At 40.6% G+C, this 14,840-nt stretch overlaps 1 protein-coding gene across 7 annotated transcripts in view; it reads left to right on the forward strand.

The window, feature by feature from the left end:
- The window catches only part of tarbp1 (TAR (HIV-1) RNA binding protein 1), a 124,124-nt gene that overhangs the window by 79,724 nt on the left and 29,560 nt on the right, over positions 1-14,840 (forward strand). For 5 of the 7 annotated variants that reach the window (XM_060916486.1, XM_060916487.1, XM_060916485.1 and 2 more), the window contains exons 16-25: positions 3,695-3,880; positions 4,983-5,176; positions 5,298-5,384; positions 5,522-5,642; positions 5,771-5,881; positions 6,034-6,186; positions 6,819-6,905; positions 10,439-10,659; positions 12,566-12,647; positions 12,838-13,009. In XM_060916486.1, the coding sequence (XP_060772469.1) occupies positions 3,695-3,880; positions 4,983-5,176; positions 5,298-5,384; positions 5,522-5,642; positions 5,771-5,881; positions 6,034-6,186; positions 6,819-6,905; positions 10,439-10,659; positions 12,566-12,647; positions 12,838-13,009 (1,414 nt within the window). The remainder of the gene's footprint in view (positions 1-3,694; positions 3,881-4,982; positions 5,177-5,297; positions 5,385-5,521; positions 5,643-5,770; positions 5,882-6,033; positions 6,187-6,818; positions 6,906-10,438; positions 10,660-12,565; positions 12,648-12,837; positions 13,010-14,840) is intronic. The other 2 variants (XM_060916489.1, XM_060916491.1) reach the window with 1 other exon arrangement.

Here is a 14,840-nt window from a genome sequence, read left to right on the forward strand (position 1 = left end):
CATGCGTTTTCGCCCATGGCAAGTGCCCCGAAAATGGCCCAACAGCGGAGAAAAATAAAGAAGAAGACGGAAGAATAATAATAGTGAACTCTTACAAGAACAATAGGGCCTTCGCCCATAGGGCTCGGGCCCTAATAATAGTGAACTCTTACAAGAACAATAGGGCCTTCGCCCATAGGGCTCGGGCCCTAATAATAGTGAACTCTTACAAGAACAATAGGGCCTTCGCCCATAGGGCTCGGGCCCTAATTAAAGCCGCAAGCGGCCTTGACGGGCCCTCGCGCCAGTGGCCAAGGGGGGCGGGGCATGCGTCCCCGCGAAATACCTTCCACAGCTTCTTCGGCAAGAGACATTACTCCCACAATAGCGACAAAGCACAGAATTGGACACATGGCAACAATAGGGTCTCGCACTGTACGGTGCTCGGGGCCTAATAATAATAATAATAATAATAATAATCCTTCAAAAACAATAGGGTCTCGCACTGTACGGTGCTCGGGCCCTAATAATAATAATAATAACTAGAAACTATATGCCAAGCAGGCACCTTAATGCGAGAGGCAAAAATCACAACACGTTAGGGGGCGCTATAGAGGCCCTGAGGCCCGCCTGGATCTGGGCTTCTGGTTCTCAGTAGCGGTGGCAGTCTAAGAAAAAGGAGCCAAATTTCGTGCGTAGTCGACCATGGCAAGCGCCCCAATAAGGGTCTTGTAAAGAGTTTGCTTGCCAAGTTTGACAAATCAGAAGCTGCAATATCATTTTTGCCATAACCAGCACCCCCAGGGGCGAAAGTGCACAAAATTTGGCGTATATGTCAGGTGAGCTATGAAGAGTTTGCGTATGAAGTTTGATGACAATTGAGTAAAGAGAAGATGAGATATAGATTTTTGAAGAATAAATTTTTTGGTTTTTCCCATGTCAGTAGGTGGCGCTATGCTGTACATGAGCGATTATGAGTTGGAAAAATAAGTGTCTACAACAGCAACGTACTATCGCAAGGTAGTGGTGTGAAGGAAAAGCATTATGGAATTATTTACCAAAAACCCGTTTTGGAGCAATTGCGTCGGCCAAAAACAGCGCCCCCCATGGACGAAAATTCCTAAAATGTGGTATACATGACATGGGAGGTAGTAAGAGGGTGGCCGTGAAGTTTGACCAAATTTGAGGAAAGATTGGATTTTTTGCCCAAAAATAGCGCCCCCAGTGGCGAAATATCACAGAAATTGGGTAACATGTCAGAAGCCCAATGAGTGATTTGCGTGTGAAGAATGAGCAGTTTTGAGCAATTAGAAGATTTGTTATGAATTTTTAAGCATGTAAAATTGTGCATTGAAAATTGATTGACGTATAACTTCTGAACGGTTTATCCTACGTGAAACGTATTTAGTAACTTTTGTCAGCCATGTCTGTAGATGATGTGCATCAATTTTGGTGACATTCCTATGAACGGTCTAGGAGGAGTTGCGCCCTCTTCGTGGCCATGCATTTCGCACAAAAGTGAAATTACCTCACTTCCTGTTGGTCGTGGCTAATGCATTGGCATTACATTTTTGTCCGGCTTAGTGAGATACATATGCGTACCAAATGGCATGCCACTACTACAAACTACACGGCAACCAGGCACCTTAATGCGGGAGGCCAAAATCACAACGACTTAGGGGGCGCTATAGAGGCCCTGAGCCCCGGCCAAGTTTGGGCTTTTGGTTCTGAGTAGCGGTGGCAATTCTCGGAACTGGTGCCAAATTTCGTGCGTTTTCGCCCATGGCAAGCGCCCCGAAAATGGCCCAACAGCAGAGAAAAATAAAGAAGAAGAAGAAGAAGAATAGTGAACTCTTACAAGATCAATAGGGCCTTCGCCCATTCGGGCTCGGGCCCTAATTAACATAAAATGAAAGATAAAAATTAAGAATAAAAGTTGTTTGTACAGTTATTTAACCAGTCAAACTGCTGGTGTTCTACTGTAGCTTCACTACACATATTTAGGATGTTAAAACATCAAAAGCCTCTTCAGCAAAGCACTTCTCTCTGCAAGTCTGTTGATGACAATGTCATTATCAATGGACATGTCCCAAAGTTCCTTAGTGAAAATATTTGAAAACACATCCAAAGGACATGCATCTTCAGAAATCGGCATCTTCGGCCCGGGTGTGGGAATGAACTTTTACGTCGGGGGCGAAATCCAGCTGACTGCCACTCCAAATAGCAAAGCAGCGAGTATGGCTGATTGTTTCGCGTTATTTAAGACGAATTACACAACACATTTTTAGTCACATAGTCTTAAAATAACGAAAGCACCCATCTCGCGTGCATTTGAACCAATGCTTGTGCATTACATGCCGCATACGCCTCGAAAATAATGGCAAATCAACAATGCTGGGTACTCAGCAACCGGCAGATGAAGCGTGAGGCATTAGGCAACTCAAAAATGGTTAAATGAAATGTAGGCTAAAGCAAGTGTTCGATTCTGCTTAGAATATTGGCATACGCATACACCTCTTCTAAGTTATATATTTAACAACAATTATTTAACATCAAATATGACTTCTAGGCCTATGTGTTCATAACCACAATGTGCGCACGCCTGTGGAAATGCACGGTGTGACAGCGAGATGAAATAGGCTGGATGAGGAAATAACGCGCAACAGCACATTTGGGACCTGTTCATCTAAAATTGTTAATAACTGGGATGTAAAGCAATGTCCGGTTCTTCTTAGAATTAAGACATACACCACATCTATACCGTGTAAATTGCGAGATTTCACATGACATCAAAAAGCTGAATTGACATCGCAAACTATCGACACATTATAGGCCTAGCATAGACTGATAAAATTGACAAACAGGGTTATCATACTCCATATCTTTCGTAACCTACCAGCTGGTCTTGAGAACATATCTGTCAGTTTGGCACATTTTGCTGCCACCTCCTTCCTTTTTTTAAGCTTCGCCCTTTCGGTTCCACCTGGCCTCTTTCTGCCCTCCATCACTGACGCGCGCTGTTTCGCGCCAATGTTGTTTAAGTTCCCCGCAATACAGAGGAGGAGTCTTGGACCAAACCAACTGCAATAGAGGGGAGGGGAGAATTTCCTTATTTGGTAGCGCCTATTTAATCTGCTGCGATGCTGTCGGCGTCTGGGCTGCCATGTGAAAATGCAGAGTGCAGTTGAATTGATGATTAATGCAAGAATAAGATCAGTGACCAAAATTAGTGAAAATTATTTTCCCCATGCTCCAAGCAGGCCATCATTGATGGTTTGGGCCAGGGATGGTCCCGGCTAAATATAGGGCCACCCCGGCATTGATAACGGGGTCACACCAGATACTGAAAGCGAAGATTCACATACTTTTGCCACTCACAGGTATGTAATATTGAATCGTTTTTCTCAATAAATAAATGATCAAGTATAATATTTTTGTCTCATTTGTTTAACTGGGTTCTCTTTGTCTACTTTTATGACTTGTGTGAAAATCTGATGTTGTTTTTGGTCATATTCATGCAGAAATATAGAAAATTCTAAAGGGTTCACAAACTTTCAAGCACCACTGTATATGCCCATAAAACATGTTTAATGGTAGAATTCAATCATATATTAACTGTTTTTAGCTTTGGTCTTGTGATTGGCAATAATGCATATAATCTGTCCTTTTTTTTTTTTTAGAATAATGACCACTAGTCCTCTCTCTAACATACTAGGTCCTACATAAGGAGGCCTTATGTGTTGAAGCAGTATCTGTGTCCTGGACGCTGGTACATGCCTTGAGTACAAATGCTCATGACTTCTGGCCTGTCCTGCAGGCCTTTGTACGCTTGGCCTTCCACCGGAGCTTCCTTGAGCTGCAGGATGTTCAAAGCCACAAGATAACTCCCTGCATCCAACAGGTGAGCAAAGTAGCATAGGAGCAGAGCATCAGAATTTACATAACAAAGCATTATAGAAGTGGGTGGAGCTTAGACATCATTCCATGTGCACCTTAACCAACACTGGTAAGCACAATAAAGGGTGTTTCAAAAAAATTTTATATTATTTGAGATGTAAATATCCCAGAAATTACATAGTCTTAGCAAATGAAACTGAACAGGCTTAATGTTGAGCAATATAAGATTTATTCCTCAAAATTTGAATGAGAAATTCAAAGGTATATGGATTCCATGAACGATTTCACAAATTTTCAGTACGCACCGCCTGAGACAGACACACAGACAGCCTTCCTCTTTGAACTTTTTGTGCCATGTCCAAGTCTGCATTGCAGTTGGTGCATTTTTAGAGAATTCTCTCATAAATGCATGCTTCACAGTCTTGTTCGACTGTGTTCAAGCGTACTCTAACACGCAAAGCACCTTTTCTTTTCCAGTGAATGGCATTTCTATACCTAAAAAGATCAAAACAAAAAACATTAAACATAAAATTTTTACCTGTTTCCACACATGCTGTTAAAATTTGAGGTCAATTGAACGAGAATTGGCAAAGTTGTTAGATTGTGAAATTATCTCATCTCATCTCATTATCTCTAGCCGCTTTATCCTGTTCTACAGGGTCGCAGGCAAGCTGGAGCCTATCCCAGCTGACTACGGGCGAAAGGCGGGGTACACCCTGGACAAGTCGCCAGGTCATCACAGGGCTGACACATATAGACACAGACAACCATTCACACTCACACCTACGGTCAATTTAGAGTCACCAGTTAACCTAACCTGCATGTCTTTGGATTGTGGGGGAAACCGGAGCACCCGGAGGAAACCCACGCGGACACGGGAAGAACATGCAAACTCCACACAGAAAGGCCCTCGCCAGCCCCGGGGCTCGAACCCAGGACCTTCTTGCTGTGAGGCGACAGCGCTAACCACTACACCACCGTGCCGCCTTGTGAAATTATGTCAAAAATTTTTTTGAAACACCCTTGTTTACATTGCTACGTAAATTCTGTGTTGTCACCAACAATAGGGCATTTTAACAGGTATAATATGAAATGTCTTTTGGAAGGTTACACGTGAGCTGATTGAGCTCTCCCAGGCTAAGTTGGGAGTTTTTAATGTGCTGATTCAGCACTGCTGCAACACCTGGCTTCCGTCTGACCCCGACAATCATACAAACACTGGTTTCCAAAGTGCCTTAAACCACTTGGACATACTGACTGAAGCTTGCATCTATGGGCCAATCTACAGAAGAGATCAAAGGTATTTCCAATAGGCATGGCATTGAATTAAACAGTGATTTTTATTTTTATTTTTTGTAAGTCTGTTGCTATGACTAGCTTGAATTCTCTGTTGCAAACAGAGATCTATGTGTTCATTGCAGTTGTTGTTCTTGTAGACTCCTTCAGGAGGTTCAAACTTATGTAGAGCGTCTTGGGGAAGAACTTGCAGCAAATGTGTTGATTAACAGGTTGGGCTACAACCTTGTTTATACTGAAACAAATAATGCAGTTTTTAGACCAGCTAACCCCCCCCCCGACTTTTTATAATGTGTATATAACAATATATAGTATGCATATACAGTATTCCTTTTCTTTTACTTTTAAGCTCAAATAGGGATGATCAGTTCCCACGCTTGTGTGTTTTGGCCTTTCTGAGTCATCTTGAACCATCCAATAGTCTACATCAGAGGCTGATGGAAATGCTAGTGCAGTGCTTACTGAAAAAGGTGTGTGTGAAGAAGTGTGCATCTGTGTATTCTTTTGTGTGTGTGTTTCTTGAGCTGAGGCAGCTCAGATGTATATTCTCTCTCCTTTCTCTACCCTACTCCTTATGTCTTTACTCCTGCTTTCATAGGATAAGGAGATATCAAAGTCAAAAGTGCGTTATTATTCTAACTCTATGCAACACAGAGTAAAGAATAGGGTGTGGCAAACATTGCTGCTCCTCCTGCCCAAGCTGAGGCCGGTGAGAAACATGCATGTGCACTCATATATTTATTCATGTTTTTTTGCTCATACAATATCTTTTTAAAAATGCAAAATAATAATAATGTTTTTCATTGCCTTAAAAATGAAACACAAGTTAATGATAATCTGTCATGGTGTCTGCATTTACAGGAGTTTGTTGTGGAGTACATGTTTGGCCTAGTGTGTGAGGCAGGCTTTAGCAACAACCAGCCTTCTGTCAAGTACCTGATTGAGTGGGCCCTGATTCTGATCCTCCACCAGAACCCCTCTCATATTCAGCGTCTGTGGGTTTGCTTCAATGTGGTGAGCACTATTTCTTAAAATTCAGTAGAATAGTTTAATAGACATGATGGATCAGGGGTCTCATTTAAAAAAGTGCATAAGAACCGCCAGTATGCACAAGAAAAACGGTATAATGTAGAGTTACTGTTACATAAAGTAGAACCAAGCAAAATAGCCTATTTGGCACGTTTATGAATCGTTTGTTTAGTAAATGAATACATTAAATAAATAAAACACAAGATTTTCACAATAATTTTGAGCATGTGTGGGTATTCTTTTGTCCTAATTAAATTTTGTCCAATTGTCCAATTAGCTGCAATACAATTTTAAGACAATTTTAATTACATTTCCTCTGTCACCTGTCTGCACCTTGTTGTCAGCACCTAAATCAGTAATTACTCTGGTATACTTTATTTACTTTACTACTCTACTATACTTTTTACCACTAGGAGTTTCTGCAAACACAAGGTCAGGAGTGTGCAGAAATATACGCATCCATATGCGCATCAACAAAACTTGATGAATTGTATTCAATGCATAGAAACATACATGTGCATGGATTATGCAAAAAAAAAAAACTATGTGCAGGTCCGGTTTATAAATGAGACCCTAGTATTATTCTAAAGAGCCATGTATCTGATTTGGTTTGATAGGATCAAGAGAAAACAAAGACAAGCATCTGCACGTTCCTTTCTGTGTTGGTGCACCTGGGAATCCTGCTCCCTAAACTAGAGGACAAGGTATGATTTTACCTCTGTTCATTAAATACCAATTATATTATGTGCTACTCTTGTGTGTTCAACATCTTTTGTATCTTTTCCGACATAAAGTCTATTACTAATTTACAGACAACTTCTAGTAACTGAGGAAAAATAAATATACAAAAATACAATGCTTCATATTTTCCACTCAGTTGGATTGATTTGCAGAAGATGAGTGTTTTAAGGTCATCAAGTCTCCAAATCAACAGTTAGATGCCACCTCCTAATCAACAAATTAGTTAGAAGGCATGCTAGAAGAAAGCCATTTCTTTCATCTAGCCATCAACATTAGGATCTGGAGCGCTGGTCTTTGCCCTCAATCTCTGGGAACACTGTTGTTGCCTTTGATTGTTTCATGAAAAAGAATTGAGGTATAAATATGAGGTTGTACCAAAAAGGTATACATGTCAACCTATACGGAATGTCCGTATTTTATACGGATTTGATTCAATAAGCGTAGTATACGGGCGTATAAATAAAGTTATACGGATTCTTTAAAAAAAAATTCAATATTTATTTAGAGCTATAATCAATTCCCACGATGATAAAAGAGCGCATAATGTACTGTACACCACAGACAGCCAGTAAAGAGTCTTATGAAATCGCGCGTTATCTTGTGGTAGCGAGACTTCGTTCCACTTTTGACCATGCGCACACCGCATTGCGAGAATCCCGCCAACCGTGAAGTCATAGACATATAAGCATAGATGCCGCCTTCTGCGTAGAATCATACGTCATCCTCGCCGCCATATTGGATGGGGCAAAGTGGAGATTCTTCAGCCGTCTCTGCGCATAATAGCCGCTCGATGAAACCTGTCTCCAAACAACGAAGTATTTCCTTCGTAACTACGCTGATAACACTTTGTGTTTTTGTCAAACATTGGAGCTTTGTATTCATTCTGAAGGTTTATTGTTATTAATATTGAATAAAAAGTAACTGGGATACATCATTGTTAATTATCATTCAAATTTTAGGTAAATTATTTTAATTTGCATCTTATACGGATTTTATAAGGGAAATACGGATTTTGGAGGTTGGTTATACAGGTTTGATTGACCAAAGGTTGACATGTATGAAAAGGTGTCAACACAAGAGATTATTTGAAGTGTGGAAAACTGAACATTTTACAGAAACCATATACATGAGCATACCCCTCACAGTGAGGAAGCTGATGAAAGAGTAGCCCATAAAGAAAAACTTTATATTGAACATTGGCAATATATTCATACTCACATTCTTCTATTTCTAAAGATAAACTTCCAAAACCATTAAGAGTGTGGCTTTTCACTCAGGAGATGTCATTGAAGCATTTGCAATCATTTATATTTGAAAATGTAATACTGATAAACTGGGGGCGGCACGGTGGTGTAGTGGTTAGCGCTGTCGCCTCACAGCAAGAAGGTCCGGGTTCGAGCCCCGTGGCCGGCGAGGGCCTTTCTGTGCGGAGTTTGCATGTTCTCCCCGTGTCCGCGTGGGTTTCCTCCGGGTGCTCTGGTTTCCCCCACAGTCCAAAGACATGCAGGTTAGGTTAACTGGTGACTCTAAATTGACTGTAGGTGTGAGTCTGAATGGTTGTCTGTGTCTATGTGTCAGCCCTGTGATGACCTGGCGACTTGTCCAGGGTGTACCCCGCCTTTCGCCCGTAGTCAGCTGGGATAGGCTCCAGCTTGCCTGCGACCCTGTAGAACAGGATAAAGCGGCTACAGATAATGAGATGAGATGAGATACTGATAAACTGAAACACAATCGCAGTTGTAAGCTCCATTTTAGGCATGTTTGAATGTTATTGGCTGCTACTTTCAAGTTTATGAGCCAAAAATAAAAACTTCTGCACCAAATGACATCGTTTAAACATTAAGCTATAACTTAGAACTCCCCCACCCCACCCCCAAATGGCAGTTGAAAGACCAGGTGAGGTTTTTCTAATCTTTAACTATCTGTTTTGGTGATCCACTGCCCACTGTAGTGGAACCCAGTGTGGTCTTCTGCTATTGAAGCCCAAGGTTTGGCATGTTGCGCATTATGAAATGCCTTTCTATTCATAAGGCTTGTAAAGAATGGTTATTTGAGTTATTGTAGCTGTCCTGTCAGCTCAAATCAGTCTGGGCATTCTTTTCTGACCATTCTCATTAACAGTGTGTTAAAGGTGCTGTATGTACTGTAAGGTGCTGTAGGGGAAGCCATGGCCTAATGGTTAGAGAAGCAGCTTTGGAACCAAAAGCTGGAACTTGCTTTTGAACTTCAAGTCCCTGGACCAGCAGGAATGGTTGAAGTGTCCTTGAGCAAGGCACTTACAATATACCCAGGCTGCTCTGGGTATATTGTACGTCGCTCTGGATAAGAGCATCTGCTAAATGGCAGTAATGTAATGTAAGAATTTTAGCTTAAAACATTCACAAATTAACAAAACTTATCAACAGAATGTGAAAAAACAAGTTTACACATTATGTATTGTGTTACAGAGATATCTATTTGAGTTAGCATGCTAACCAGCTAGCCCTGGCTTGTCCATCTAGTAATGCTGCTTTCAAGAAGCAATATTGAGTCACTGTAGCATCCAGTCTACCCTCAGTCCAGCGTGAGAGCATGAATTCAGTCAGGCATTATACACTATTTAGCAATAACTTATTAAGGTAGCTAATTGTATAACATTTAACGACAGTTCTAATATGTTTGCCAAGTTAGCTGTTTGTTGATATGTGGTTCAGACCTATTAAAATAGCTGTATGTGAATAGCTAATTAATGGCATTAACCACTAGGGGTTTCCTTAGCATTAACTTTTCCTTTAGCTAGCTACCAAACTGAGGCAATTTTCTTTATTAAAAAAAACAGGCGTATTGACAGTTCAAAACAGATCTTTAGTGCAACTAATAACATTACAAACTGTACCATACAAGTGGTGATACAGTGCCCACCACGATTATTGGCACCCCTTGTAAAAATTAGTAAAAAAAAAAAAAAGGGGTGGGTTTAGAAAAAATCCACCTTATGTTGAAGTAGTTTCATCTCACACTGAAAACAGAGAAAAATCCAACCTTTAATTGAAATGAATTTATTTAGCGGAAAACAAATCCCTAATCAAGAAATAATTATTTCCTATGTCCCAGAGGCAGTGGGCGAAGGGGGGGGGATGGCGAGAGAGAGAGAGAGAAACACAGACTGTTGTGTATGCTCACTGTCATATAAGGGTTAAGAATGCTGAGTGCTAGCAAGACTAGCTATGACAACATAACTAAAAAGGAGAGCCAGACGGTAACACAGTCACGAGGGCGCCCTGGAAACTAAAGCGGCCAGTCAATCCACCCTCAACAGAAACCAAGTGAATGCACGAAAGTGGGTGGGCGACAGCATCCATACATCCCAGTTTATCAAAACACTCTATGTCTGTGAACCATCCCGATCTACTCCTTTACATAATAAAAAGCTATTACCAAAAGGCTTGACTAAACAGATATGTTTTCAGCCTAGACTTAGTTGATAAGTCATATTTTTTCTCCACGTTTCTTTCAGACAAGGCAATGGCGGAAAGCTATAGAGGTGATTTTGCTGTGGTGTTTCAGTCATAACTTCACTGTCCGTCTGTATGCATTGCTGGCCCTGAAAAGAGTGTGGAGTTTAAAAGGGGCACAAGTCCTGGCTGAAAATGAAGAGTGCAGTTCGACCTCTCTGCAGGGACTAGCAACAGTTGTTGAGGCCTGCTTACATCAAGCTGAGGTCATGCAGAATACTGGGTGAGTTGTCTTCATTAAAATGGTCCATTTTAAATGAATCATTCACCCAGTGTAAAAAAAACTTTCACTTTTTCCTGCAAACAGCTACCAGTCTGAATTCTAGGCTTCTGTAATTGTGTGTGGTGAGAAAGGTCATGTGGTTTCTAAAAAGTGAACATGGAATTGTGGGACTGCTGTGTTAAATACAGTACTGTACACAAGTCTTAGGCACCCTATTTTTTTCATACTAACTTTGTTATAGATTTCTATTTTATGACTTCTACATTATCGAGTCAGTACAAGAACATTTCAGAGTTTCACATGCTAGTTTTCCAGCACAAATTAAATGTTATAGAAAAAAAGTTTGTATCTGAGCAGCATATTCCATAAGAGAGCACTTTTCAGATTAAAAAAGAAAACATAATGAAGGCAATGGAGCACTTGCATGTGACGTCACAGCTGATCCAGATTGTGACAGACGCTATCTTGTCGGTCAAACGCCATATTTCCGCCTTTTACTTCTGGTTCTACTTCTGCTTCTACCTTTTCTTCTGGAAAACCCTACTATATACAATTCTACTATAACGGCTGCGGCTACAAGCTCTCCCTACCTGTACACGTTTTTTATGTTTTTGTGTGTATTTTTGCGTGTTGTTAGTCTGTATCGGACTTCAATATCCACTACAACCGTATGGACTTACTGGACATTGGTTTCCAGCAGAAAATAACGGTTTGTAGCGATTTCCATCGCATGCACAACATTCCGGATGAGATAGCGAGACCAGCAGGGTCTCCGTGGATTGTTATCGGAAGCAAAGCGAAGGAGGCGGCGTCGGGAGCGGAAGCAAAAGCGAGGCTGCAGAGCCGGCCTGTTGACTAAGCTCAGAAAACAGCCACTCAAATCTCCACTACTAAGCCTCTATCTCTCCAACACCAGATCCATGGTAAACAAGACGGACGATTTGGAATTACAGCTGGAATTACCTTATTCTATTGTATAATCGGCTGGTCAGTGCTATACTCAATACTTAAGTGACTTACCCATCCAATGAGGATTGTTATTTTCTTGTTTACAAGATGCCACATCTGAGTCGCTGACAAATCCTGAATTTCTGTAAAGATAACTGTCCAGAGATTTATAAGCACGCAGTGCTTCACCACTGAACAGCGAGGGAAAGTTGATGAGGTAATTATACATGTCTGGGTATTCCACCTCTGGCAGTTCAATATCCACTGACACGGTCGTGAAAACTACGTCCGGTAAGCCATAAGGGTCACTAATCTGTAGGTCATTTATTTTAGACATATATCTAGTTATCTGCTCATTAGAAAAATGAGCCGTGTAGTCCGTCGGTTGAAATTGATCCATTCTGTACACGAGTGCAGCAGTATTCAGCTGTGTTTTTTACCGACAAGATGGCGGCTGTGTACTTTCCGGTCACGTGACTGCAAGATCTCTATTGGGTTTTGCTACAAAAGGAACAAGCAAGTGTGACAGTCAAAGTGTCCAGAAGAACTGTGGCTGGTTCTGCAAGATGCTCAGTAAAACCTACAGCTCATTTCCTTATAAAACTGCACTCAGACTGTACTCAGTACCTGAGACTATTTTTTTTTTAAAGCCAAGGGTCATCTCACACCAAATATTGACTTTGTTTCATTTATTATGGCTTACTGCTGTTTATAGTTGTTTGTTTGCTTGTTTGTAATGTTGAAACATTATTTCATTATTTTTAAGTAATTTTTGGTCTACAGCATTTCTTTACATGTGCCGAAAACTTTTGCGCAGGACTGTATATAAATATTGATTTATAAATATTGATTGCAACATCCTCCCAATATTATTGGGAGTTTATTGTAGTCTTTTTAAAATTTTGCATGTGTGCGTGTCTGCGTGTGTGTGCATGCCTGCTTGTATGTCACCCTACAGCAATGCCGTAAAGAACTGGTCCAGAATACAGGAGCATTTTTTCTTCAGTGCCTTTCATCCTCTTAATGATTACAGTGTAGAGGTGAGCCCTATCTCTCATTATTTTGTTTCTTTCTTTTATTTTTTTTCATACTTGCCCCAACTTATGTAATGCCATATCTGAGCCAACACTCACATAGTAGCTCTTAATCTTCTGTTGTCTGACATTTTAGGGTTTATTTAGGCACATAAAAATGTAGTCCACAATTAAAACATTCATTCCTCTTGTCTAGACAATTTTCCACACATTCCCTATTCTGTCAGAATTGGCAGAGGATGAGTGCATTCCAGTCTGGAAGTTTGAGAAGCTGGTGGACTTTCAACACAGTTCTGCTGTACCTTTGAAGAACACAGGCAGAGAGCTTTGGAAGCTGCAGCCTAGTGACTGGGTTCAGCAAGATAGAGGTAGAACCATTAGCGCGCAGCACAGTGCACCTTCATCTTATGGTCAATTGGCTTACCTCACTTCAGTATGCTGATTAAAGCCAAACAAAACCCAAAAACTAAGCTCCTTTATACTCACAGATAATAGCCATAAAAGAAATGTTTGATTATTCATTTGTTTTTATTTGTGCCTGTATACTGTGTACAGATTGTTTGTTTGTTTTTCTTTTAAAATAAAATGTCCCTGGGCGTTGCCATCTTACTCTGTCCGAGGTTCAAATATCACGCTGTGAGTATGAATTAAGTGAGAGAATCTGAGATCGTGACATCACTTACATGCCACATGACTTTCTGAGGCTGAGATCTAGTGGATATATCATTCCTAAATTGTTGTAAACAACCCTAATTATGCCTGGGTGTCAAGCATTTGGCTGTAAAAATAAGCCCGATCATTGAAGCTGTGCGCGTGCGCATGTGCACACTCACACACACACACTTGCCTCACTATCCCTGTGAGGACGTTCCATTGACATAATTATTATTGCAGTTAATTAATGCTGTGCCTGCACCTAAACCCAACCTTAACCTCAGTAATGAAATGGAAACTTTTTAGCTATTTTATTTATTTTTAACATTTCTGTTTAAAAAACACAACAGCAGCAATTTCCTTGTGGGGACCATCCAAATGTCTCCACAAGGTCGAAAATGTCAGATTTTACTATCCCTGTGGGGATATTTGATCCTTGGTAGTATATAAAAACACACTTGGACACACACATATGCCCAGAACAGTGAGGAGCTGCGCTCCAGCACCTGGGGATGGGGTTTGGTTTTTTTTTTTAGAATTAGAGGCTTTTATTTGATGGTTCTGTGTTACTAAGGTAAACAGTGTACTTGTGGGAAAGCTACATCACAAGCGGATATCTGGTTTCACTGTAAATGGCCATGCCCAGGGAAGCCTATTTTTAGCAATATCGTAACTTTTAAAGTGGATAAACTGTTGTAAAGTTTTATTTTTAATTTAAAGGGGAGGGGCACACATCAGGGCACTTGCCATGGTATTTGTCTGGCTTTAAGAGAAAATAGTAAAATCAATATTGGGATCAATATTGGGATTGACTTTTTAGCAAAATCAGTAGTAGTGTTTTATAACAATGTAAACTAATTACAATATAATGTTAGTGCATTATGCTGTTCCTTAAACAGAGCAAGGGATTTGTCAGTCTCCCATTACTGCTAATATAGGGTCAGAGATAATATGCTCCAGCCATATTGTGGGATATTATACTACACTGAATTGTATAAAGTAAACATAAATGTCGTTTATGTATTATAATGCATCATGTACATACAGCGGTTAAAGTGGAATTTAGAAAGGGGTGGGATCAAGTAATGGGGAGGCTGAGGCAGTTTCTGTTACATCTCACACTATGCATAGAAAAAAATCCATAATTATTGTGCAATAAAATATCTCATGCCAGCACAATGTCCACAGCTAAGGAAAGTTGGTAGAGGGGTACCACTGCAAACCAACTAGGAGATATTGATTGGAATAACATGGAAAGCAAATTAAACAGTGCAGTAGAATGGCTGATTTTAGTTAGTTCGCTTATCTATTGGCATCAAATCAGCTAGCATCAAATTTGTTTGAGATCAGATCACAGTATCTACAAGCTAGTGTAGTGGCCTCTAGTGGCAGGATGTGACATGGACACAGGGACACAGGTATGAGGTGCAAAAAAAGGTGCTTTTTCTATTTGTTTTGGTAAGTGAGGTGAGGTCCAAGCTGGGGTAAATTGTGCTGGAGTGTCCCAGGGTGTGAGGCGTGTTGCTCTTTCAAAGGTGAAGTGGA

Source organism: Neoarius graeffei, chromosome 3 (assembly GCF_027579695.1).
Source record: "Neoarius graeffei isolate fNeoGra1 chromosome 3, fNeoGra1.pri, whole genome shotgun sequence".
NCBI lineage: Eukaryota > Metazoa > Chordata > Actinopteri > Siluriformes > Ariidae > Neoarius > Neoarius graeffei.